The 26,145-nt window shown below is 34.3% G+C and overlaps 1 protein-coding gene across 1 annotated transcript in view; it reads right to left on the bottom strand.

The window, feature by feature from the left end:
- Positions 1-26,145, bottom strand: part of LOC115881660 (netrin receptor UNC5C) — a 452,006-nt gene that overhangs the window by 260,263 nt on the left and 165,598 nt on the right. The window contains exon 4 of the mRNA XM_030899233.1: positions 25,024-25,431. Within this exon, the coding sequence (XP_030755093.1) occupies positions 25,024-25,431 (408 nt within the window). The remainder of the gene's footprint in view (positions 1-25,023; positions 25,432-26,145) is intronic.

Genomic DNA, 26,145 nt, shown 5'->3' with positions numbered 1-26,145 from the left:
AATTTAATCTGCGTTTTTTGAATTACAAAAATTATAACAGGTCTAAACATATTTTGGATATCTTTAGATGAATATGATCTAGATATCTACATAAATATTTCACACTCAACTGGTATCCGATTAATTATAATTATACCTGGAATTTTTTTTATAAAAAAGAAACGATTAATTTAAATGTTTCACCGGCATAAACTAAAGCTTACCACGCCGGCAACTAAAAGTCATAATTTTCCTTCCACCGTCAAACCGATATTTTAGTCGAGCGTCGTGTACCCACTTCGACTCAACTAATAATTTTCTATTTAAATTTTTCTCACGCCGCTACGTCAGGGCGAAAACTAATAACCATTAGTCACAGATGACGTTTACTTTTACATGAAAATGTAAACCTTTGGAAAAGAAGAGACTTGGGAGCATACGAAAGGAAATGGAATCTTTTTAAAACTGTCTTTATTACTGATTCATTACTGTTATTAAAATTTAAAAAAAAAACTGATAAAAACAGAATTTTAATTACGGTTTTTGTCTTTATTTAGCACCCTAAATAGTTTCTGTTTTGAAAGAAGTTTTTCTGTCAAAATAGAATTTCAATGTCAAGAAATTTTATTTAAAAAAATTATTTAAGTTTTTAAGTTTTATTTTTTTTACTTCCCCTAGAAGATGCAAGACCTTGGGGAAACCTGGTCAGGTGCTGGGGAATCCCCCCCTAGCGCTTGGCTTGGTCTAACAAGCATCTCACTCATCGTCTTGTCTCTGGCTGTAGTGTCGTGGCCAGGCAATTGCACCTAGACATATAACGATGCCGGACGGGGCTACCCCTGCCCGTCATACCAGGCACCCTCTACTGACTGTGGTCATGTCTCGCGGGTAGAGGGTGTGGGGGGTCTTGGCTTAACCGCCTGGACCAAGAGGAGACAACCTCACCAGAAACCTAAATCCTACGATGGCGGGATTAGGTCAAAGGGATGCGTGGCTAGATAGAGGATTAGTCATTACTGGCCTCAACCTTGGGACATCAGGGGGCACCCCACTGTATTTACCCCTTCTACATGCGGGGCTCTATAGAAGTGGACCGACTATCCCTAGCGACTCGTGGGAACACTATGAGATCTAGTATTAAAAACACCATCGGTGAAGCTGCATGTGGGGAAGCCCCCTAGCGACACTGGGAACATTACAAATAATGAAAGTTCCAATGGACCAAATCCAAAGGAAACTACAAGAGGGGCGGCTGACACTTGCTTGGGATCATCCTCCACAAGTGGCACACAAGCTACCGCCCTCTCCAGCAAGGGTCGGGAGCCTACCTCTAGACCCAATAAGCGACACAAGCTACCGTTTCGCCTACCCGGCCTGGGTCAACCAGGCGGGCTAGACGATCCTCTGAGAGTAGGTCTTAGCGGAGCAGAAGCACGGAGATACCTCCGACTGCTCCACGAAGGACTTGCTCCAGAGGAAGCAAAAGCGAAAACACTCCTCCGAAAAGGGGAGAGTAAAGAAAGCAAGAAACAACCTGACTCATCTCCATCAAAGGCAAGAGAGGGAGCGAGAACCTCTCACCTCTTCTCCGGCAGGGAAAGAAAAGCCAGGATGGAAAGCCGTCCAACACCGGGAGGCAAGCTAGGACGGACCAGCTTTGCCGCTATTGCTGGACAAGCGAAAATAGCGGTGCTGTCAAAGGATTTCCCAGATGTTGCTCTGACCACCGACCAGCAAACGTCTCTAGAAGAGGCTATACTGGACGCAGTAGTGGCGATCGGATCGCAACACAACGATCTACAAAATGTGGGCCAGCTGCGTGTTGCGGTGATACACTTTCGGGTGGGCATGATCCTCATAGATTGTATATCTCAAGAATCGGCGAATTGGTTGGTGGAAATCGCACCTAATTGGAAAGGGCCGCAACTAGTTCCAGTGAAGGGAGAAAACATCCCTAAAGGGGCGGCCATCACGGCTTTTCTGCCGAGGGAGCAAGGGGAAAGACACCACCTACCTGCTGAGCCTTATCCAGGGTGAGAACTTCATTGTATGGACATCGAGTTGGCGAGTCATCAACTCGAGGGAGGAGGGTCATGGTCAGGTCCTCACAATAGGAATTGACCTCAAATCCAAGGAGGCAACAGAGAAAGAAGGACATATTGAATTGAGAAAATGGAGACAGATCCTCCAGCCTCCACCTCACGGGCTCCTCAGCCAGAGGCAAGCTCCTCGACTGTGAAGGTGACTCCCCCAAACTCCAATCGTGGAAGGGTGTTTACCCTCGGAGGAAGAACTGTTGTCAGAGGAGGATGGGAAATACCCTGTCCCCTCTACAACCCCCTCTTACTCATTCTTCATTCTACAAGTAAGTTTTTTTAATTGTGTAGTTTAAAATTCGAGAAAAAATAACTTTTTTGAAACAAATATGTGTGTCTGGAACGAAGATTTTTTTTCGATCATACGGTACTTATTATATGCATTATACTCACCAAAAAATAAGTGAAACTTTATCATTAAATTGTTTTGTCGTTAAAACTAAAAAAACAAGGCTTAATATAATTTGTTAATTTGGGCTTATTATTTTATATAGTCGTTTTCGATTTAATATAATTAAATTAGACTGAACATTTTGCCATTTGTTTCATTTTAAATGCTTAATTAGTAAAACGAGTATGTTTTGTGCGTTTTGCACATACACAAATTTATTTTAATATGCCAGGACGATTCCAATAATTAAATTTGATAATTTATCAAATTGATGACCAAAATTAAATTAACCGCATTAGCCGTACAAAATTGCCATGTTTTATTTACTTATATATTTTGTAAACGGACGTATTATGCAACAGTCATTTACTTCATCATATCGTCTCGCTCAATGGCAGTTTTCTATATATCATATTGAAACTATATTCCTTCTTCAAGTAACAGAAGCAATTTGAAATAGCAATCAAATGATAAAAAAGATGTCCCCCCAAAAGTCACAACTACGAGATAAAATTACACATACCGTTGCATTTTTTTTTTTGAAAAACCGAGCAATGTTTGTTAAATAGTAAAAAAGTGCCCCCCTAGCGTCTGCTGTCAAATGCTTATTATTAATACGGTATAATATTAACAGAGAGGGCCTTCTGTATTCAATAAGACACCTTAGCCTTTGCAGATGATTTAATTATCTCGCAAGAGATCGGAAAAAGCTGATATCGGCGACCAAAAGACTAGAAGATCAAGCGCAAAGAGTAGGCTTAGTGTTTAATAAGAAGAAAACTAAGTTTATGGAGTTGTCAGATAGGGATTTTGAGCAGGGAAGATGTCTACAAATAGATTCTGAGAGAGGGAAACAATACAAGTTTGAGGAAGTAGGTACATTCACATATCTAGGAACCGTATTCCTAAGGAAACCAAATGTAACTCAGGAAATTGTGGCAAGAATAATGGAAAGAAATAGATATGTTATGGCACTACAGAAACTTATTAAAAGTAAGAACATCTCTAGAATTTTAAAAATCAGAATATACCAAACAGTGATACGACCAATAGTGCTGTATGCATGTGAAACGTGGACGTTGAATGCTACGGAGAGTTCGAGGCTAGAGATTTGGGAAAGAAAAATATTGAGGAAGATTTTTGAAGGAAAGAAGATAGACAACATATGGACCAGAAGAACAAATGAAGAATTAAAGCATCTATATTGGGCACCGAGTATAACGACAGTAGCAAGAACGCAAAAGTTCAGATAGCTGGGACACATTGAAAGAATGGCTGAAGCAAGAGTTCCTAATATGATAATGAAACGTGAAATAGGTGGAAAGAGAAGGAGGGATAGACCGAGACACAGATGGAAAAAGGATGTTGAAGAGGACTTGAGAAGGATAAGAGTGGATGGGTGTAGAATAAAAGCGAAAGACAGAAACAAATAGAGGAAGATATCCAATCAAGCCATGAGTCTTTTAGACCTTTAGAGCTATTATAATACATAATATAGAGTAATGAATGCTCTATTAAACGAGACCTAGTTCGTAGCATTTCGATTACCCAGTCCGGAGTTATTAACATTTTAATAAAAACAAATCTAATCCCGACCCCTTCATTTTACTATACATATATTATTTTTATGATAATATAGGTTTATATTAAAATATACCAATATAAAACAGTACTAATTCTGTTGCTAATTCTATAGCCGAATTACTCCTGTCATTCCACTACTGGTCGTTCACCATTACTCCATTTTCTAACCAACAAAAACACCAAAAAGCTATAACAATTAATACTTGTCTGTCAGCTTAGATTGAATTATATCGATTAATAAGGGAGTATAAAAGAGCGATACGACAGTAACGCCATATTTTATAACAATATTTCATACAGCGGCACATATGATGGACGAATATGAACACTTTTTGTTCACCTAACTGTTCAAAGCGTAATAAATTCAAACCTGTATAACTGGATTTATAGACACTAGACTTACTATCATATTAATAAGTTGATTTAAAAATAGAAATACCCACTATTATATACAGGACGATCGATACTTAATCGATACTTAAATCAAGGAAAATATAAACTAAGGATCAGAAGAGGATCACAATAGATCTGAAAATGTCGCAGGCAGAAAACATACTAAACATCAGAAAACATACTATGTTAGTTCGGGGCTCTAGATCGCAAGAGATACTTAAGAAAGAAAAGCTTGAATTAGAGGAGCTATGCTCCCATTGTGTCAAGGACCTGCTAAAACTGCTGTAGAGCACAGGGATAGGAGACTGTGTGCATACATAGAAAGTGAAAAAACATATTTGAGCTGAGCCAAGCCATTACTTTCTAATATTAGATCACTCTAAACAAACACCCTGTATATTGCTAGTGAAATATCTTCAGGCGATGTATTACAAAGTTCCCTGTGATTTTTTCTATTTGCTCGCCTAACGAGTAAAGCCGAAGTAATATAAAAATAAATAAAATATCGAATACGAGCAAAGAAACTACTCTGTATTCGTTTCCATCTCGAGGAAGTAGCCCCGAAGAAGTCTGATTTGTGTTTCCTCTTTGAAATTTCTTTCAGCGATGCTAGGAAAAAGATAAGAGTTGGCGAAAGGAAGTTGAAACTGTCGGTAATGAGAATATATAGTAGGCTTTGGAAGATTACCAATGTCGACGTTTTCTTCTGAGGCTCTAAATCAGTCGGCGAAAATGATTTAGTAACAACGGTTCGGTTTGAATAGCGTTTAAAACGATCCATTGTATTTATAGTACTGTGGTAAAACAAGGAAAACAGTACTATTAATTTATTGCTGTAGGTCAGTATTTGTAATACCTGTTCATTCATAATAGGCTGGGGATTAGCCTAAATACGATTGGAATTATTGAAATACTTTTTTATCTTTACGTGTTACTTAATTATGATAAGCCCGTCTTTTTTTTTCTCTCCAAAAATTTTCTCTCTTTCATCTACCGAGTGTTTCTCAAAAGTGGCTCACCCCTATACTTTTTTATTTTTTCAGATAAAAAAACAAGATTTGGTTTGTTAGTATTATGTTTACAATTGTTTTCGGTCATTTTCTGTTTTACCGGAAATGACTACAACTTTTGATTTTTACATAGCACCCTCTGTATTTTTTTACTTTATTCGATAGAAAATGACACTCTGATTAGAATGATATATCATACGTCAACTTTTGACATTTTTGGTTAAAAAAATCGTATTTTAAAATTCAATCTAGAGTGTGTGAATGACTGTGTTAAAAACACTAATTTTTAATCAAGGAGCCTTGGAGAAATAGATTTGATCGTCTAATGTTTTCCGTGTCTTGTCCTGACCGGTTAAAAGATGCCCGATTCGTTTTTTTAATATCTCATTTTTTTCAAATAGAACGAGGATGGCTCATGAGGAAATTTGAAAAAATATTTTTTACGAATAATAATCAATGCAATAATATGAAAAATAAGTATTTTGAAATGGAATTTTGTTCCCAAGATAACTACGCTTCTATTGACATGTTCTGTCTTGCAAGGCCAGATAGATTGATTGAAATCTTATTATGCACTAAAACTAACTTGTACCCTCATGAATTTTAATTTTCCACTTTAAGTATTTACAATATTTACATCACAGTCAATCGCAAATTTATGATAGATCAGCTTGATCGTTGTTTGTCGTGTACGAAGATAGACTTGATCGGAATATGATTATTAGATCTTCTATTAAATATTTTATACACGTATTTTGCGATTTTTTCCGAATAATATTTATGGAGAATATGCAGACTGGTAGACGTCAATGTTCAATAACACTATTATTTTTATTGTTTAGGTTCCTAGAAATAATTTAAAATTTATATAAGAGATTGTTATAAAAATGGCAGACTTAGGCATAATGCTAAAGCGTTATTTATACTGCATCACTATTGTAAATTTAATAATAGTAATAGTAATTACTCTGAATGAAATAATCAAGTGTAATTATCCTTGTTTAATTATTTTCATCTAGTCCGGTTTCGGGGCCCTACCCCATCATAAGGTGAGCTTGGGTCGTTTCCACAAAATGTCGGGCACAGCGCAGAGTATATATACTATGTTTTTTTTTCTCAGGTAAGATTTCGACAGACGATGACAGAAGAAAAGCAGATGACGTCCCATACCAATCTATTTATTTTACTAAAAAAAGTTTCTAATCATTTTCAAAGTTTACAGAATAAAATATAAGTTCCGTCACTTGTGCCGGCGGCAGGTATCAAAAGCCGCTTCACGCACGTGTTTCCCAGTGTATTACTGGTGTGTGGACTTTGGATCCAGCTTACACGGCGGATCACGTTCGGCGTATTACTCTGATTTTGGCGTTATTACAGAGTGGTCTCGCATGCATATGGAATTATTTTTCAAGTGATTATTTAATTTTCATGGCAAAATGTTACTGATCACATTAGCCTTAGTTAATTATTTATTAGTTTATTATAAAAAAAGCATAATTATTTCTTAAAAATAATATTGAGTTTTTCGCCACTGGAACAAAAAATATTTAAAATATCTAATTAGAATTATTCAAGAACACTTTATTTTTTACACGAAAAATCATATACTGGGTGTGTCTCAAAAGTGGCTTATCCCTATAACTTTTTTATTTTTTCAGATAAAAAAACGAGATTTGGTGTGTTAGTATATGACCTAAATTAGGATTGATTAGCGTTTTCAATTTTTTTCGGTCACTTCCGGTTTCACCGAAAATGACTACAACTTTTGATTTTAAACGGCAACCTCGGCATTTTTTCTACTTCATTCGATAAAAAATAACACTCTGAATAGAATGATACATCATATGTCAACTTTTGGCATTCTAGCTTAAAAAAATCTTTTAAAATTTCAATATTGAGTGTGAATGACCTCTTTTAAAAACAAAACTTTTAATCAAAGGAGCCCTAGGAAAAATAGATTTGATCGTCTAATGTTTTCCATGTCTTGTCTAGACCGGTTAAAAGATGCCCAAATGGTATTTTTAACCATATCTTAATTTTTTTCAAATGGAAAGAGGGTTGGCTCATTAGTATATTTGGAAAAATATATTTTTACGAATAATAATCATGCAATAGGTATTTCGAGTCAAAGTATTTATAAACCGCGAATTTTGTTTCAAATAAATCATATTGAAACTGTTCTGTCTCTTTCTAGGCCAGACAGATCATTTTCTATCGAATAACGTAAAATGCACTAAGGATACCAACTTTAAACATCAAAAGTTGTTGACATTTAATAGTTTCAGCTTTACAATATTTACATCACAGTCAATCGCAAATTTATGATAGATCAGCTTGATAGACTTGATCGAATATGATGATTAGATCTTCTATTAAAATTTTATAGTGTACGTATTTCGTGTTGGAAAACCAAATTACGCACTCATGGAATACTGCACTCTGCGTAATATTATTTTTCAATAACACTCGTTACGTAATATACTTTTTCCTAGATTTACTGTTGAAATTGTATAGCTTTATTTTATAAAATGTTTGTTTTAGGCATATTTTATTTTTATTTATATCTTTTTTATCTTGCCATGTCTAAATATTTATATGTAATACACCAATAAACTGACTTTTATCTTTTGTAGATTTTTTCATTAGGTATTTTTTCGGGGCCCACGTTCCCCTGCACCTTGTGGCACATTGCGATCGTTTAAAAAAATGGCTTCTATTTACCCCGGCTATATACTCTGTTTTCATCGAAATCCGGCGTATCGGACGAGGCGGCTTCTGGCTTTTGATACGCGATTTTCAAAGTGCCGATGCTAAGTGACCGAACTTATATTTTATTCTGTAAACTTTGTCATTTTTAAGTTTTCTATGGTTTAAATATAAATCCGTCATACGTCGTGTCTTGTTGTTTTTAACCAGTTTTATTGGTTTATTTAAAAAATGGCAGATCGTATTTCAATTTTATTGGTTTGACGGAACGATGAACGACAAACGCACGCCGATGCGTATGAACTCGCCTTTAGATTTTTGTCATTTTTGACGCTTGTCAAAGTCTTGCCAAATTATAGGTTATAATTTTGTGTCAACTTTTGTTAAATACCCTGCGTTTTGGAAGATGATGCATTTTGATTCGTATTATTACGTGTGTTTTGTGTCTTTTGAAGTCAAGTGGAGGAAAAATCGAGTGAAAATTAACTGTAGACCCAGAGCACAGTTTATGGTTAATACTCGCTGCCCAGGCAGAAAGTCTTATACACCAATGAAGTAGCCATCGATAAAGTTTGTGTACCATTTCGTCGTATATAAGTGCATCTCGTATATGGTAAAAGGATCAAACTAAACACATACTAAAAACTGGAGTAGCTGTAAAATATCGACATCACACGATAGGTAAATAATGGATTTTAGTACTGCAGAAAAATAATGTCAAAAGGTACTGGTTTAAAAAAATTAAGATTAAAGTTAATTAATCAACCTTTAAGGTACAAAATTTGGTAGGTGTTATTATTAATAAAATAGTTTGTTTTATTTACCTATGTTGTTTTTTTTATTCCTGTGGAATATTACAAATTTGTATTTGTACATAAGTTATAATGATAAATATAATCATAAATGCGGGTAGTTTCATAAAGCTTGAAAGTAAATAATAGTTCTCTTTTATATTTTTTTGGTATGTAGTGTCTTGTTCTTGTTTGTTTTGTATTAACACATACCGTTTTTATTAAATAAAATAACTCGATTACATTTTTTCAGTTTTATACAGTTTTTTCACAATATTTTGAAGTAATCACTTGTCATCTTGTCAATCAAATTTTAAATATTTCCTGCTATGCGTTCCAGTTGTACCAACTTATTTCTTTGTAAAATAAAATAAACTACTTTGAAATTAAAATGACAGACACATCTATCACTGTCAAGGATCTTCTCGTTGGACAGACTATAAATACGACTTGTCGTAAAGTACCGGTAAGATATTAAGTTCCGCATCGCAAGATAGCGGCCTGCGTATATATACTCTGCGCTGTGCTCGACATTTTGTGGAAACGACCCAAGCTCACCTGATGATGGGGTAGGGCCCCGAAACCGGTAGTGAGAGCAGGTTGATCCACATTATGTCGAACACAGCGTAGAATTAATTTCTATATTAGCAGTTCAAGGCAAGAAACTCTTATATAATTTTATCACTTTATCTATTAGAGGCATTCTACATTCATCAATTTGGATGATCCTGATCAAGAGGATAATCAAAAGTGACAAATGTAAATGATTCTTTAACTTAAATTCAAACAGGAATATGGATACTGAAATAGCAGGTATTTTATGAGTTGAACTTTTTATTTTTTTCAAATTTTCTGATAAATATTCCAATTTTTAAGATAAGGTAGCTGTGTTTTAACCGACTCTACTAATTTCTACCGCCTTTTAACCGGCGTGGGCAGTGGTAAATTGATAAAAGCAATAGCTTTGACGATTTTTATTAGAAAAATATTCATTGTCGGCTCGAATGTCGTGAGAAATTCGAGATACCGTAACTTTTCCGGGCGCCAGAAATGTAAGACAAACAACATAAATCGGTTAGGCTTGTTTTAAGGAAGTTCGTAGGCGAACTTGCCGAAAATAATGACCATATCGTATTAATGTCACTGGTTTATGTACGTACAAATTAATATTTATTATTGTCTTTTTTAGTTATGTAGTTTTGTTCTAATTTTTCTACTTCTTTCTAAATTAAATATTAATTCTATTAAAAACATCGTGTCCCATATAAGAATACATACTATAGGTATCTTGTAACCCAGAACAGATGATGCATTGGTGCGTTTTATCAGTAGTTGCCATATCGTACATATTTCCGTTCGGATTGCTAAAGATCCACTAGGAACCTCATTGGAAAAAGGTATATAATCTTGTTATTTTGTTCTACTCGCTAAAGACGCTTCACGCTAAAAACGCAAAAAACCCTTTCTGTGTGGCCGTGGGCTTAGAAACGGTTTAGAAAGTACAAACACAGGTACAAATTATACATTGTTATGGAAACCAACTTTCACATCATCAACTTCTTTTCTTACTTCCATTGTGTAACGACGCTTGTTTTTTATTTTAAAAATTGTATTAATTACTATTTTATCGACCGCTTTTATATAGCCAAGGATGCATGTGTGTTCAGTGAAAAATTAATTTTAAGTTTGTGCAATTTTATTTCTATTTTTTTTTCGTTGGACTTTCTAAATACTCGTAAAAATGACTAGAAAGTGTTTGGTGTGTGGAAGTTCTAATCTAAAGGTCCCCGAATTATCTTTTCATAGGCAAGTAATGTATTCAGTTGTCTTTGTATTTATATTAAACCAAATGCATACTTTCTGGTTAGATTTCCTTTTAATATTGATTCGTACGGAGTGGCTAAATGTATTTTTTATATAATTTAATTTTTGTAACGGTAAACATTCAATTTATTGTTCAAATATCGGCATTTTACAAATTAAATTTTTAAAATTATTGTTCAAATTTGGCGCGTGGACGATAGGTCCTCGACAAGGATATATAGAGTAGAAGCACCGCGTGTGCAATAAGAAAAGAAGATAAATGGAAGTCGTTGATATGTTTGCGACAGTTTCCATGGTGATTTACTTATCCGCGTAAGTATATATGATCTAGGGTTATAACTCAAGAAAGGGGGACACAATGGATCTGTAAGGTCGCTCTAAAATAGCCTAAACAACTCAATTTTATATCTATATCATCTGCATAAATTCAATGACGCGTATTTCAAAATCCAAATATATTCATTACATGGAAACAAATGTAATCAAATAGACAAACCGGCGGTAATCCCACAGCGACACAGCCTTAATTCGGTGTTGCGCCAGTTAATTTATAAGAATCCATCTGTTGGATGGTGATCGCGATATGTTACATTGTCCGATTGCAAATTTAAATTATTTATTGTATATACGATCGCGTATAAATTAGGTTTGTTCCCGACTATATTTACATTACGTTCTGTGTGTGCGTTTGTGTTTGCGTGATGTGTACGATTTCGATTTTGATTTAATTTAGATAGGCTCATACATACAAACTACGGTTTCTATCGCGCAAAACTAATTAAGTCTCAAAATTGGCACGAGCGTATTTATTTTTGATTTATAATGGAATTCTTTGGCGGCGGCGATTTTTTGGCGTCGTTTCTAATTCAATTTGGTTTTGTTTTAAAAAATTTGTCACTAAAATTCATTTTTGTCAAAGCGTTTCGAAATTGACAGTTTTTGATATTTATTTGAGATTCGAAATGACATTCTTTTAGGCTTTAAGGTAGGTGGCTTTAAGGTAGTGGATAACTTCAGGAAACAGGCTAGCAATACCTTTTCTGCGAAATTCTCAACATGTTTTTCTTTGATCCAGGTTTCAAAGTTGCTGTAGGTGGTCTCGTATAAGTTTTTCGACTTCTCGGGCACTAACGTGGATAGCGCAGTTTCGGCAGCTTGTTGAATATCCAAAGACTCGTCATTATCACTCATTTTTTCACAAAACTTTGTAGGAAATACGGTGACGTTTGAACCTGACAGACTTTGTCGTTAAACAGTACATAAAAAATGCCTTAAGGCCTGTTTACACTACGTGCAATACGGTGCCCGAACGCATGCGCACCTCACACTTTTCGATCAGCTGATGCAATTTTCATTGCATTGCATGGAATTAGAACACGCGCTAATTTGATTGCACGTAGCATGCAATTTTTGCTTCTACCAACCAAACATATTATAATACACTATAAAATCAAATTTTATAATTAAAATAATACAGTTTCTGTTTTACAATCGGTGTTATAGGTACGATACAAAATCTAAAAACCTTTAGTATGACATACACAACGATACCTTGAAGATAAAATAAAAAAATAAATGAAACAGTTGTTATAGTCATTTTATTTAGGTTGGCACAATAGATTCTCAAAATTATGGCATGTATTTTATTGCACCCTATGTAAACGGTAAATTGCGCGTGCAACCGAATTGCATGCCATTTTTAAAAAATTGCGTTGCATCCAATTGCATCTAGTGTAAACATCGTTTTATAAACCGATTACCAGAACATTTTAAAAAATGTTTTAAAATAAATAATAATAATAGCATGAAAATCTCAAATTATCCGCTTTCATAAAAAATGTTGTATGAAATTCGTTGCGAAAAGAGTGGTTTAAACACTTGACAATTTTGCCTCCCGTGCTTAAAACACTTTCATTTCCCAACTAGGTAATGATGAAATAAATGATTCTAGTAGTTCACTAGTCACTTAAAAAAAACTAGTGATGAAGGAGACTGGTCTTGGTCTTAGGGACAACTTAAGGTATGTTGACATTTGCCTGGTTTTGCATTGTTCCCTATTCAGTTTTAATCTAAAAATAGATGCAGTTATTCTTAATTTAATTAAAATCGGCTTGTACAAAATTGTTCAAATTTACAAAAATATTCATGGAGTTCAAATATTCCGTGGACATAAATAAAAAGAATATTAATTCAAATATTCCGTGGATATAAATAAAAAACTACGTATTTTTTGGTTTTGGTTTTGGATGCACATGATTTACCTTTATAGAAAAGTGCTTCGTTTGTCGGTTAAAGGGTTAAGTTAAAAGGTTATCAATCAAAAATAAACCCGAACGGTAAATAATTTAAAAATTATTAATTTTTTAAGCTTTTTATAAAGCTTATTTTCATATATAATTTGTCATACTAATAAATTTCCATATTTTCGCCAATAATTAGATTATTAGAGCATAATAGATTTTTTGTCATACGCTCCCAAAAACAGCTATTTTACGGACTCATTTCAGTCCGTAAAATGTTTCTTTTTCGGCCTAGGCCGTAAAGGTCGTCATGGCAACCTTTATGGACTAAAATGTCTAAATTCGTTATTTGGTTGTTTTATTTTGTCATTCGAAATTTGTCACAAAATCACATAAAATTATACATATATTTATAATTAAATTATTAAATACTAACAATATCAAAAGCTAAGTTATTTGTTTAAAAGTAAGTACCTAGGTACCTATTTAAAAAGAGGCTTTTAAATTAAAATATTCTTAAATTACAGTCACAAACATTCAAACCATCGTCAATTTGGTCGAAATATTCCATGCTGAGAGCAGTGTTAAGTGTTAAAGAAGATATTTATATTGACAAATTTCCAAAACTTTTGCTTTTTTGAAGAGGAATTCGGTTGGTTACGAGCCTAAAAAGTCTAAGGTTTTGTCCATAAAAGAGATCGGTGATTTTTTGGCCACGGCTAGTGATGAAACTTATTTACTTACTAAGGTAAGTTTGCGATAATGATTTTTAAAATATATAGATGGTTTCTTATTCCATTGTATTTGATTTTTAAATTATTAAATACTAACAATATCAAAAGCTAAGTTATTTGGAAAAATAAAAATGAAATGAACAATTTTGTGCATTTTGAAAACTTGCATCTGCAATCGAAACGACTCCTCCATTGGCAGGTAAATTTACTTTCTGATGAGGTGGAGTAAATGCGAACGATGATGTACTTGGTAATACATCCGTGGAAGTGGTCGCGATTTTCTTTTCCCCCATTAGCAGTTTGCAAACTTTCTTCTTTTTCTCAATAGATTCTTCTATGTAACCTTCGGCCACTGTGGACGACCTAAATAATTATTGTTGTTTAGAACAAGATCGGAAAATATTAAAATTTTTACCTCCAACCTCCTAGGCGTTTCAGCGATGTAAAATCCACATCTGCATCTGCAGCAAGAGTAGCAGAACTACGTCGGAAACAATGACCTGTATATTCGTTTGGGTTCGACAACTTTAAAAATGCTGCTACAATCGATGGCATCTTCCCAAATGAATGAATGCCGACTCGTTGCACGGTGCATTTTCCTTTACGATAAGAGATGAAGACATAATCATGTGGTACATTTTTTGGCCTAAGACAAGCATATTTTCTATACAACTCAACTGGATTGACAACGTTCCCTTCGTTCACCACCGGAAACACTCTTTTGATATTAGTTTTTGTATCCGCAAGGGTAACTAAAAGGCAGCTGTTGTCTTTTTCTATGATGTCTTGCACTCGTAGAGAGTACAATTCTTCTCTTCTACATGCTCCACAAAGGCCAATGACAAGAGCTACCTAAAAATCAAATACAATGGAATAAGAAACCATCTATATATTTTAAAAATCATTATCGCAAACTTACCTTAGTAAGTAAATAAGTTTCATCACTAGCCGTGGCCAAAAATCACCGATCTCTTTTTATGGACAAAACCTTAGACTTTTTAGGCTCGTAACCAACCGAATTCCTCTTCAAAAAAGCAATAAGTTTTGGAAATTTGTCAATATAAATATCTTCTTTAACACTTAACACTGCTCTCAGCATGGAATATTTCGACCAAATTGACGATGGTAAATGTTTGTGACTGTAATTTAAGAATATTTTAATTTAAAAGCTCTTTTAAATAGGTACCTAGGTACTTACTTTTTTCGTGGAAATAATTTAGCAATACATCTTCATTTACAACGAATACGCCATTTTTGTCTTTCCATTCATTAAAAACATCATATTCTTTCTGGTAAATGGCACGAGACTTCACAGGAAGTAAATCCAACACGATTTCTTTGGCCTTATTAGCAATATGTTCGGGATTTTGGAACATTTTAAAATTGTTGATGAATTTGTGTGATTTTGTGACAAATTTCGAATGACATGTCAAAATGCGATGAAATAAACAAACTCGTTACTAAGATATGAATTTATAAGCCAACTTTTTCAAACATTATAATTTCAAATATGGAAAATTTGCAAATATGCGTTCTAAAAAACTGTAAAAAGCGTATGACAAAAAATAGTGTATGTAACACGTACCTAAATTATGTTTTTTAGGACTCATCTACTATTTCGGACTCGGCTAACGCCTCGTCCGCAAACAGTAATGATTCGTCCTAAAAAACATCATTTTAGGTACTAGTTACATAAATAGCTATTATGCGCCTCCATAGCTTGATGTGACAAAAAACATTTTTTGGAAGTCAGCTGTGGAAAAATATTTTTTTTCCTCAAAAAGTATGCACGGTGGCGATTTTCGGCATTTTCGAAAAGAGGCAAAAATGTAGCAAATACTAGAGGAACCATTTTACGAAAAGAAAACCGGCCGTCGGTGGAGTTGAAAAATATTTATACTAAAATTTATGTAGGGGTGGGGGTAGTTTTCACCCTTTCCGTACTTTTACTTGATTTTTGTGAAAGTCAAATGTCAGAGCACTCGGCAAAACATACAGACCCAAGATCTCATTCAAATCGGAATAACGATTCTTAAAATATCTGAAAAAATATGGTTATTTTTTTAAGTATGGCCTCTAGCGGACAAACGAAGCACTTTTGTATAGAGGTAAATTGTGTCCAATGAGTGGATTGTGTCCAAACCTATTTTGATTGTAACCTGATGAACAGTAGTTCTATGTCTACAGAATATTGGGGCATCCTGTACAGCATTGCATTCAAAAACTACAACTTTAGTGTAAAGGTGCGTTCAAGCCGGCTGCGCCGCTCTGCGCCACGCCGCGCAAAACATTTTTTTAACATGTACTTTTGAAGTGTATTTTTTTAGCACCCACAAAAGTATACGTTAAAAAAATGACTGCAGCCGGTGTGAACGCACCTTAAAAATGTATTTGAATTCCCCTGTGTAGCTGAGAGAATATTTTTAAAATTACTGTTGACTGCATATTCAACAAAAACGATTAAAGTACTATATCAAATACTGTAAAAAACGAATAAATCATAATTAAATTACTCAAAATAATTTCTAAATAAACAATATTTATTATACAGACATGAAAAACCTGGGATTTACTCATCTCAGTCGATGATCCTTCATATTTTAAGGATTATTCGTATTCAAGTTGCGTCGTAAAACGGTGATTTTTTTCTCCAAAACCACTTAAAATTCTAATCGGAAAATAAGAAGAGAAATCTTCTCCTTGTTAAAGACGAAATAACTGGGGGCTATACGGGATATTAAGCAATTTTTAAATATCCTTTCAGCCGACAGAAGATTAATAAGCTTTTTTCAGACGCAGTTCGGAAACAGAAATATAAGCTTTTAAAGAGAGGACATCAATTAAAAATCTCCTCTCCGAGTTATTACTGCATAAAATAAAAGTTAAAATGTTATGGACCTTATCCGTTTTTTTTTAAATGGCCTAATGACATAATATAATAATAGTGGGACCTTGAAATCTACATAAACATAGTTCCAAACTGCAGCAAAAGTCGCCTATTCCTATATAAAGTTCACTACAAATTACGATACTGCAGCAAAATTCGTCTTATCAACTTATATTTGCTTTTTATTGTCATTATTTGGTGCAAATCCAGCATTTTTTTATGCATACATACATACTGTCATATTACTCGCTGACGAGTATTCGACACGCATCAGAGGATGGTCATGCAAGGCGTTTTCTTTCATGAGCTTTTCTGTGACTGAAAAGCCCAATAAGTGATGTTATCTGTCTACCGCACTCCGGACATTCAAAAAGCTCATTGCTTTGTACCCTTTTCGTACTTCCTTTACTTTTTGGTTGTCCCTGTTAACGGAGTTTACAATTCTTCTCCATTGACTTCTATTGTGAGTTGCGTCTTCCCACTCATTCTGCATGTTAATCCCCTTTAAGTTTCCGTGGAAAATATTCCTTGTACCTTTTCAGTTGTCCACCCGGGCACCGCAAGATAGAACCGCACGAGAAGACCGCACGCATTTCTTCATTCGCGGGCCAGTTCAAATCGTCAAGATATTGTTATAAACCTGTTTTTTTTTGTTTATATACCGTCATTGAATTATCGCTAAGCAAGTTACTATGGAGCAGTGCATAAGGAGTCGGGCTAGGAAGCGAGAGACCGGAGTTCGAATCTCGGCCGGAACATCACTTTTTATTTTTTTTAAATACTGTTGTATTCTATAGTTTATTTTTGTAGTATAAGAAAAAGAACTATTTATTCTGTTATTTTTAATCTCCGTTATTAAATAAATTGATTGTTAGTACAATACCTCATTTAATATAAAATAATATTCTACTTTTTGAAATGTATCGGGCCCTAATTGTACCTAAAAGTAATATATTTTTAGTGATATACCATATTGTAAACTATTTAATATTTTAGTCACTTAAAAAGTTAATTTGCATTGAATAATTGCCTACCATTAAAGGAAATTTGAGCTATATAATCCTTGATGGGCATATTCTGGGTATGCAAATACTTCCTTTAAATTTTGGGTGTCGTTCAACCGATTTATTCTCAAAACCAGAAACTTCTACATATAAAAAGAAGCAGAGGTCACTAATTATAATAAACTTCACCCTTGGTATTACTTCCACTAATTATAATAAACTTCACCCTTAGAATTACTTCTATCACAATTACAATACGTTCATCTGCATTGGCATTTTCTACTTTTCGATGGGAAACAATAAACTTCCCAATATTTTTTAAATGATGTAACAATTCCTCTTGTGGTTACTTTTCCATAGATATCCTCAACTCTGTCCTCATGTGAATTCAGAGGCAATGAAAATGAAAATTATTTACCATAAACATCGCAAACTAAAAACCTAATAAACAATTTTATACCGAATATAGAAATAAATTCAGTATTCTTACCTATCGTCCAAATCCATGTTAATAGATAATTATTATTTTTAAATATATTTTTGGAACTGCTGGTTTTAGTAATTATTAAATTAAACGAACTAAAAAGTCTTAAAATAAACAATTCTTAACCATAACCCCAAAAATTGCAGATCTCCTGTCAACTTTCTTTATTTTTTATTTATTCATTATTTTCCTAGTGACGTCACAGGTGGTATGCGCGAACTGAACGAAATTGGAGCCGCTATCGATCATACCTTGTATTCTTTGTACCGTGACGTCTAAACGCCTTTGATGTACCGACTCGAAGCGGATGGTCGAGCGCACGAACGAACGAACGGCCTCATGCGTTCGGTCCCCGTCTAAATATACCGCACTTTCATTCGTTCGTTCGTTCGTTCGGATAATGAATACGCACCTTAAATCTGAAAGCGCACGCAGGCGAACGCCTTTGATGTACCGACTCGAAGCGGATGGTCGAGCGCACGACCGAACGAACGGCCGCATGCGTTCGGTCCCCGTCTAAATATACCGCACTTTCATTCGTTCGTTCGTTCGTTCGTTCGGATAATGAATACGCACCTTAAGGTGTTTCTGTTGCTACTTGCTTAATGCGTTCATGCGTCGTCGGTACGGCACCCAGGTTTCGCTCCCATATAACATGGTGGGGATTATAATTGCTCGGTACACTGCAAGTTTCGTTTTTGTACTCAAGTCATGATTGTAGAAAACCCTGTCTTTTAATTTCCAGAATGCTCTTGAGGCACTGCTAACAATGTGCTGAATTTCAGAGTCAATATTGGCCTTTTCCGAAATCAAACTGCAGAGGTATTTTTTCAGGTATTCAGGATTTTTAAACAAGTATAATATTACTACTGACGTCTTATCCTTTTCAAATCCTTGACTAAGTTTAATAAAATATATCTAATAAATCAAGTAAGGATGCAGATATCTTTCTGTAGCAAAACCCGCAATATGCATCATACTGCAATAAAACCCGCCTTATCCGAATTATGTTTGTGTTTTTTCTCTTTAAAAATTAAATATTAATTTTTATTTCTAAAAAACGAGATACAAAACAATGACTCCACTCAATGAACACGTTTTTTTTTCTAAAATAACGCTTCAAATATTCGCTAAAACCTATTTTGGGTATTATTTTGAAACAACGTTTTTGAAATAAAACGGGTTTTGCATACTTGACGTCTCAAATATAACTCAATATTTTAAAGATCTATAAATAACATTTCTTAAAATCTTAATAGTTTAAAACATAGAAACTTTATAACCATTTGAACGCTCAAGTACTTTTAGATGTTCGATATAAATACATCTTATCTGTTCAAGTACAAAACAGAGCATATGCACATGTTTAAGAGGAATTATTTTTAGGGCTTTTAAATGGTTCCTTCCGGTAATAATGCAGATGTTTATAAAACAACTGGAGTATTAAATTTTCTTAGATTATCTTGTGTATGCCCTGTTTTTTTTTTCTAAAAGAGTTATAAAATCTTCTTAATAGAACCAAAACAAAATTCTGTTTTAGTGTCATAAAAGTATATTTGGTGGCATTAAAAACTTCTTTTGTATTTAATGATACAGGATTTAGAATACACTAACTATTTAATTTAATTTAAACTTCCTTGTGAGAAATAAATAAAAATCTTTATGAATATAATAGTTATTTGCTACTTTTTATACAAGACGATAAAATGGTATTTAGACGATAATGCAATTTTATCGTCGTGTATAAAACAATATTTTTTTCCATAGCGAGTTACGTTTTCAAAAATATTTAGAAATTATTATTTTAAGGAATTTTTTAGTTTTGAGTAGAAAAAAATATTGTGCTGGGTTGGCGTTGGTTTCTATGTAATTTGACAAATAAATAAAGCTGTCTCTTTAGTTGTCAGTTTTGAGTCAATATTTTTTAATTCTCTTTCGTGTCGATTGCTGATTGAATTGGAGCCAGAAATGGCTCAAAACAAAATAAGTAAATTACCAACAGATATTCGGGCTGAGGCGACAAGCGCCATATCCAAGCTACTTCCATTTAAATCCCGAATAACTTATGAAAAGGAATACAAACATTTTCAAAAATGGAAGCAATTAAAAAACGTGCGAGAAGAAATGAAGTTTTTAACCTATCCTCGCTGTTAAAGTGTCATTTAATTAAAAAATGCTATTAAAGTATACTATTTTATCTAAGGCAATTTTAACAGTTGCTATGGAAAAAAATTCTTTTTTTTTGCAAAACTTACATGCCTACCACATGTGCGGCGAACCACACACCTAGGCAACATGCTCAGCTCACGTTGTGGCTTTTCGGTTTCGTCCTGGGAGCCTGCAACTTAGCAACATGTTGACGGACCAACACAAACACTCGGAAACTTGTTGACGGCAACTGCGTTCGCCAACATATTGCGCAACATGCTCCTTAGTGAGTGACCTGCTTAAGGAAATGGAGGTGGATTGGTCACACATTAAGGCAAAGCGGCAACAACATCGCTGGCATAGCGATTGAATGGAACACAGGCAGTAGACGAACTGGTCGTTCAAGTCACACATGGCAAAGAACAATTAAAAGGAGATCAAAGCAGTAAACCGATCATGGTGAGATGTCAAATCAATTGCAAGCTACCGAAGCCGCTGGAGAACATTTGTTGAAGCTCTGTGCTCCACGTAGAAGTAAAGGACAAAATGATGAAACGAATGATTGATCATGCAATTTGTAAATGGAATGTGACACTATTGTGTGGTAAAACCAAGAAGATCTTATTTCAATTGTATACGTCCGTGTCAAAATAATATAAGATGATGGTGCAACACAAAAAGAAGAAACAAAATCTTCCATAACTATCCAGAAGTATGGAATGGATACTTCTACTTGCCAAGGTTGTATAAAGAAAAGTAAAAAGTAAACTGGATCGGTCTGAGGATGGAGAGGCTGTTTCATGCAGCAGAAGATAGAGAACTCTTCCACGAAATAGTCATGGAGATCGCCAACGCCTGAAGACAGACACGGCACCGCAAGAAGATACTATCTTAATACAGAAATCCTAAAAAGCAACATTATAAATTAGTGGACCACTCTGTATTTTGTATATAAATTTGCTTTTCGAATTTCACTTCAAATATTTATCTTCAAACAGAGAGACGTTACTTATGCCCATTTACTGATCGTCGACCATTGCAAATAGAAGGCGTTCGAAGCCCGCGTCTAAAATCGGTCCCGTTAAATCACCACAATTTCTATGTTTAACCGGCACTAGTTCGCTGTTTGAAAATAAACGAACCGCTAAGTGCAAATCGGCGTCGGCGGTGTCACCGTCGCTGGAAAAATATTTGCGGTGGTGATGTATAGTAGCCGCACCTAAAGAAGCTACCTCGTCATCCACGATAGGATTGTTTGATAGTGACTGTTTTTGCTCGCAATTGGGGCAATTTGGGTAATCCATGAGCGTGAGCTAAGATAAATTTTATTCTAAAGATGGAATTCAACCAAATGGTCTGGTCTTAATTACAGTTTGCAAACAAACTTTGTTTAAAAGACCTACAGACTGTTCATTAAAATGTTGTATCCTATGTTATAGGGCTTGTTTCTCTCTACAATTTCCTGTCTCACAATGTACCGTTTGTGTCGGGGAAGGGATCATAGTTGTCGATTTTCGAAAGAAATCAGTACATGTATAATATTTCCTATATTTTTCATTCTATTGATTTTATAGAAAGCACTGTGCATTAAAATGTTGTACCCTATGTTATAGGGCTTGTTTCTCTCTACAATTTCCTGTCTCACAATGTACCGTTTTTGTCGGGGAAGGGATCATAGTTGTCAATTTTCGAAAGAAATCAGTACATGTATATTATTTCGTATATTTTTCATTATATTGATCGAGTTAGAGTAGTCCCAGACTTAAAAACAGTTTTAATTTTATATTGCTTAGCTATTCGCCCTTTTTTTCCGATGTTCCTTTCACATATGGAATCGTCAAAAGAAAGAGAGCATCCTCCTCAGGCTGGCGCACCAATGGGTCGGACTTGCAATTGGATATAATATTGTCTAGGGATTTTGCAGAGTAACCATTCTGAAGCAAATAGGTTTAAATATTACTTAGTTCAGAATTCAGAGATTCTTGGCCACTGCATATAGTGATTGCTCTATGACATAGTGTTTTAACTATACCTCTTTTGGATGCTTCAGAATCGTTCGACTGAGAAATTAAATATTGTCCCGTATGTGTGGGTTTTCTATATACAGCAGTGCTAATGGATCCATCGCTTCTACTCATAGGAACATCCAGAAACGATAGACAGAAGTTTTTTGAAGTATTGAGATTGATGACGGACGTTGTATCTTCTTTTGTTGCGGCTACTCTACAATTTGCGTGGCGCGAGGCGAATAGTTGTTGAAGGTGATCGTCGATCGTCGATGTGGTCGACGTGTGCATGACGCGATTTAAGAGGGTTTTGAAAGATATAAAGTGCAAATCAAAAAGAAGAGCTGTGATATATGATTTCGTTGATATATTTGCGTCTCTTTGTATTTTAAGACACGTACAATACAAATTTCGCATCCCCATTACTATTTTTCCTGCTCTAAAAGTTGATATTATCAGATTTTCGTTTTATTTCTTAGCAACCATCATCAACCATATTTATTTTTTTTTTTGAATACCTGTTTCAGCTCTTTTTACGATCTACGCCATAATTTGATTGTTTAAAAATTATTTCGTAAATTAGACTCGCTTTAGTGCACGAAAAGAGTAAATTATCGTAAATTTAAAGACCTCTAGACGCCTTTTAAGTACGTTTTTATCGGTGTTTTTATGCGTCCTTTACGATCGAAATCTCGATAACATAAACGTAGACTACAATGTATGGTTGGGTTGTAGGTACATCAACTTTAGTTCCTTCAAACTGTAAAGAAATAATCAGATTTCGAACAAAACTTTGTTTTTATGGTGCTGTTTTTTTGGTATTTTGATTCCGTAGAAGTTAGGAAAAACAAGATATTATGAGGGGTTCAGAAGTGGAACTGAAGTCCTAGAAGATAATTATGGAGAAAATGAGAGTTAAAGTTTTTTAATGTTACTTAATTAAAATAAAACAAGCTGGAGAAGAAAATTTGACACAATGCTTTATTATATTTTAAATTGGATAATTGCAAACTAAAGTAACTCAAAATACAACTGTGGTCATTTTTAAGAATGTTTGTTCATATTTTTTGGACTTGAACCATTTTACCTCTGAAAATATTTAAAATTTTAGATATAAATTAGTTCATCGGTACATTTTTCCTCGTTATTAAGGGATTTAAAAACACTAAATCGCCACAATACACCAAAACACTTTTACTTTTACACTGGACGCGCGTTTCGCTAACCATGTTAGATGTTAGCATCATCAGCAAATGATTAAAAACTAAAATACAATCTACAATTTGAGCGTTTATATATTCGCTCAGTGGGCACCGAGTGGGCGTGGCAAGATCTAGCCAACTGAGTCAGAGCCCACCGAGCGTAACAGATTGATTTCCGCCACTAGAGTAGCAGGAACAAAGAACTTGAAGGAATTGGACCGTTGTCTCTGTTCATACTATCTTTACATTTATTAATTCTGATGCTTTCATATGCATCTAATTGCCTGTAATTTGAGACTTGTTTAATTACTTTTAAATTATTAAGATCTATACAATGTTCTTTATCAACAATATGTTCGGCAACGCAAGATTTATCCGGTCTACCATATCTTATCTGAGCTAAATGTTCTTTAAATCTAGTTAATATTGATCTTCTAGTTTGCCCAACATATTTCTGATTACAATCTTTATAAGAAATTTCATAAATACCCGACCTTTCCAGTGGAGGTGTTTTATCCTTTGGATTACCTAATAATTGTTGTAATTTATTATTAGCACTATACACACGTTTATAATTGACATTCTTAAAAATTCCTTTTAGACCACGAGATAACTGTCTATCAAACGGTATTGAAAAATATTTTGACTTATCTTTCTCCACTTGAAAACTCGAATTTTCAGAAATCATTAACCTATACCTACGTTTTCTAATTATTTTATCAACTAGTGAAGGAGAATATCCATTACTCTCAGCTACATTCCTAATGTAATCTCTTTCTATTTCATATCTTTCATTGGAAAGTGGAAAACTAAGTAATCTATGAACTAAGAAATTTAAACTAGCCATTTTATGTTCAACACTATGATATGATTCATTAGGAATATATCTGCGTGTAGTGCTATTTTTCCTATAGATATCAAATTCCAGGCAATTATTAATATTTCTAATAATTAATACATCTAGAAATGGTAATCTGTCGTTGTTCTCAATTTCATGTGCAAATTTAATGGAAGGAAAACGATTATTTTTAACTTAGAAATAAAATTATCTATGGTGTCTGAATGTGTGTCAAAAACAGCAATTGCTGTTGCTCTATGACATTGATGTAATAGCTCTAAAATTTAGCACGTTGTTAAAATCGCGCAAAGCGTTAAATTTTATGGACTTGATCCAGTTCACTTCTGAAACCAACCAAACAGAAACAGGCTATATAAGTAGGTAACAATCATCAATAAAAAAAATCACTAGATTTAATAGGGATGAAGATTCATTTCAAGATTTTATTTTGTTTCTTTTTATGAATAATAATTATTGTTTTTGATTATAATAAAATTATAAATTTTACAAACAAACAAAACTCAGTTTTTTCGCACAGGCTTTAGTTTACAATTTATAAGGAAATTTGTTAGTAATAATTCGTAAAAAGTAATAATTATGAACTTATAAGATAAGTCTGATTATACTAGATGATTTCGTTTATTTACTAAAGTTAGTACCAGAAGTTCAAAATATAAATCACAGATGTAATTAAAGTACTACTCACATGCAACTTCCACGGTGGCAGACTGACTCTTGATCGTCCCCTTCCCATTCCAAGCATAACACTCACACTTGAACTTCTCCTGCCCGAAAAACTCCTCCACCATATCCCTGGTCACGTTAATCTCGGCTTCCATGATCCTCACCCCATTCTGAGGGTCCACGAACTCGAAATCTTTGGCTTCGACCTTCCTGGCTCCATTGCATTTGAAGTAAACCCTAAGGGAATGCGCCGCTTTGCAATGGAGGGTTGCTGCCCTGTTTTTCACTACGAAGGAGTGTTGGGGTTCTTCGAGGAATATCGGGAGATCGGTGTTTAGGAGGAGGTGTTCATCTTGTTCTGGCGGAGTGGGTTTTGGTGTGGATGGTATGATCTTTTCTGGTGGTGGTGGGTCTTCTGGAAGTGGTAGTTCTGTAACAATACGAAAAAAATTGAAAATAATGTTTGTTGTTAAGGGTTCATATTTTCATAGATGTCGATTTTCTAAAGAAATCGGTACATTTATTTTATTTCGTATATTTTTCATTTTATTGATTTTATGGAAAGCACTGTTCATTAAAATGTTGTATCCTATGTTATAGGGCTTGTTTCTCTCTACAATTTCCTGTCTCACAATGTACCGTTTGTGTCCAGGAAGGGTTCATATTTTCATAGATGTCGGTTTTTTTAATTTTTAGTAAATTTATTTCAGCGACATGTAAAACGACAATTTAGACTTGACTTTTATTTCTGACTTGGCTTTATGTCCGTCCCCAATTCTAACCAAGCATAGAGATATCTTTATGTTTTCTCTGTCAATCGCAGAGAAATTTGCCTACCTTTTTACTCAGATGAACTCGAAAAGTATTGCACCGAGGCCCCCAGTTGTTACGCTACCGTATTCTGGATTCTGGGTATACACTTACATCGAGATTATTTAGGTTTACCTAATGATATTCATTCTTTTTTCTGTTGTACGCCTGCCGGAGTCTTTATTAGTTATTAGTAAAAGAATAGTGGTAAAGTAAAACTATACAGGGTGAGTCTTAAAAAAGTGCAAATATTTTCAGGAGTCTTATATTTCGACCCCAGGAATACGTTTATTATTGATAATTTTTACGTTTATGATGTTTTTTGGCAAAAAAA

The sequence above is a fragment of the Sitophilus oryzae genome, unplaced genomic scaffold (assembly GCF_002938485.1).
Source record: "Sitophilus oryzae breed Bouriz unplaced genomic scaffold, Soryzae_2.0 scaffold_172_pilon_pilon, whole genome shotgun sequence".
In the NCBI taxonomy this organism is placed as follows: domain Eukaryota; kingdom Metazoa; phylum Arthropoda; class Insecta; order Coleoptera; family Curculionidae; genus Sitophilus; species Sitophilus oryzae.
This window is presented reverse-complemented; position numbering and strand designations above follow the sequence as displayed.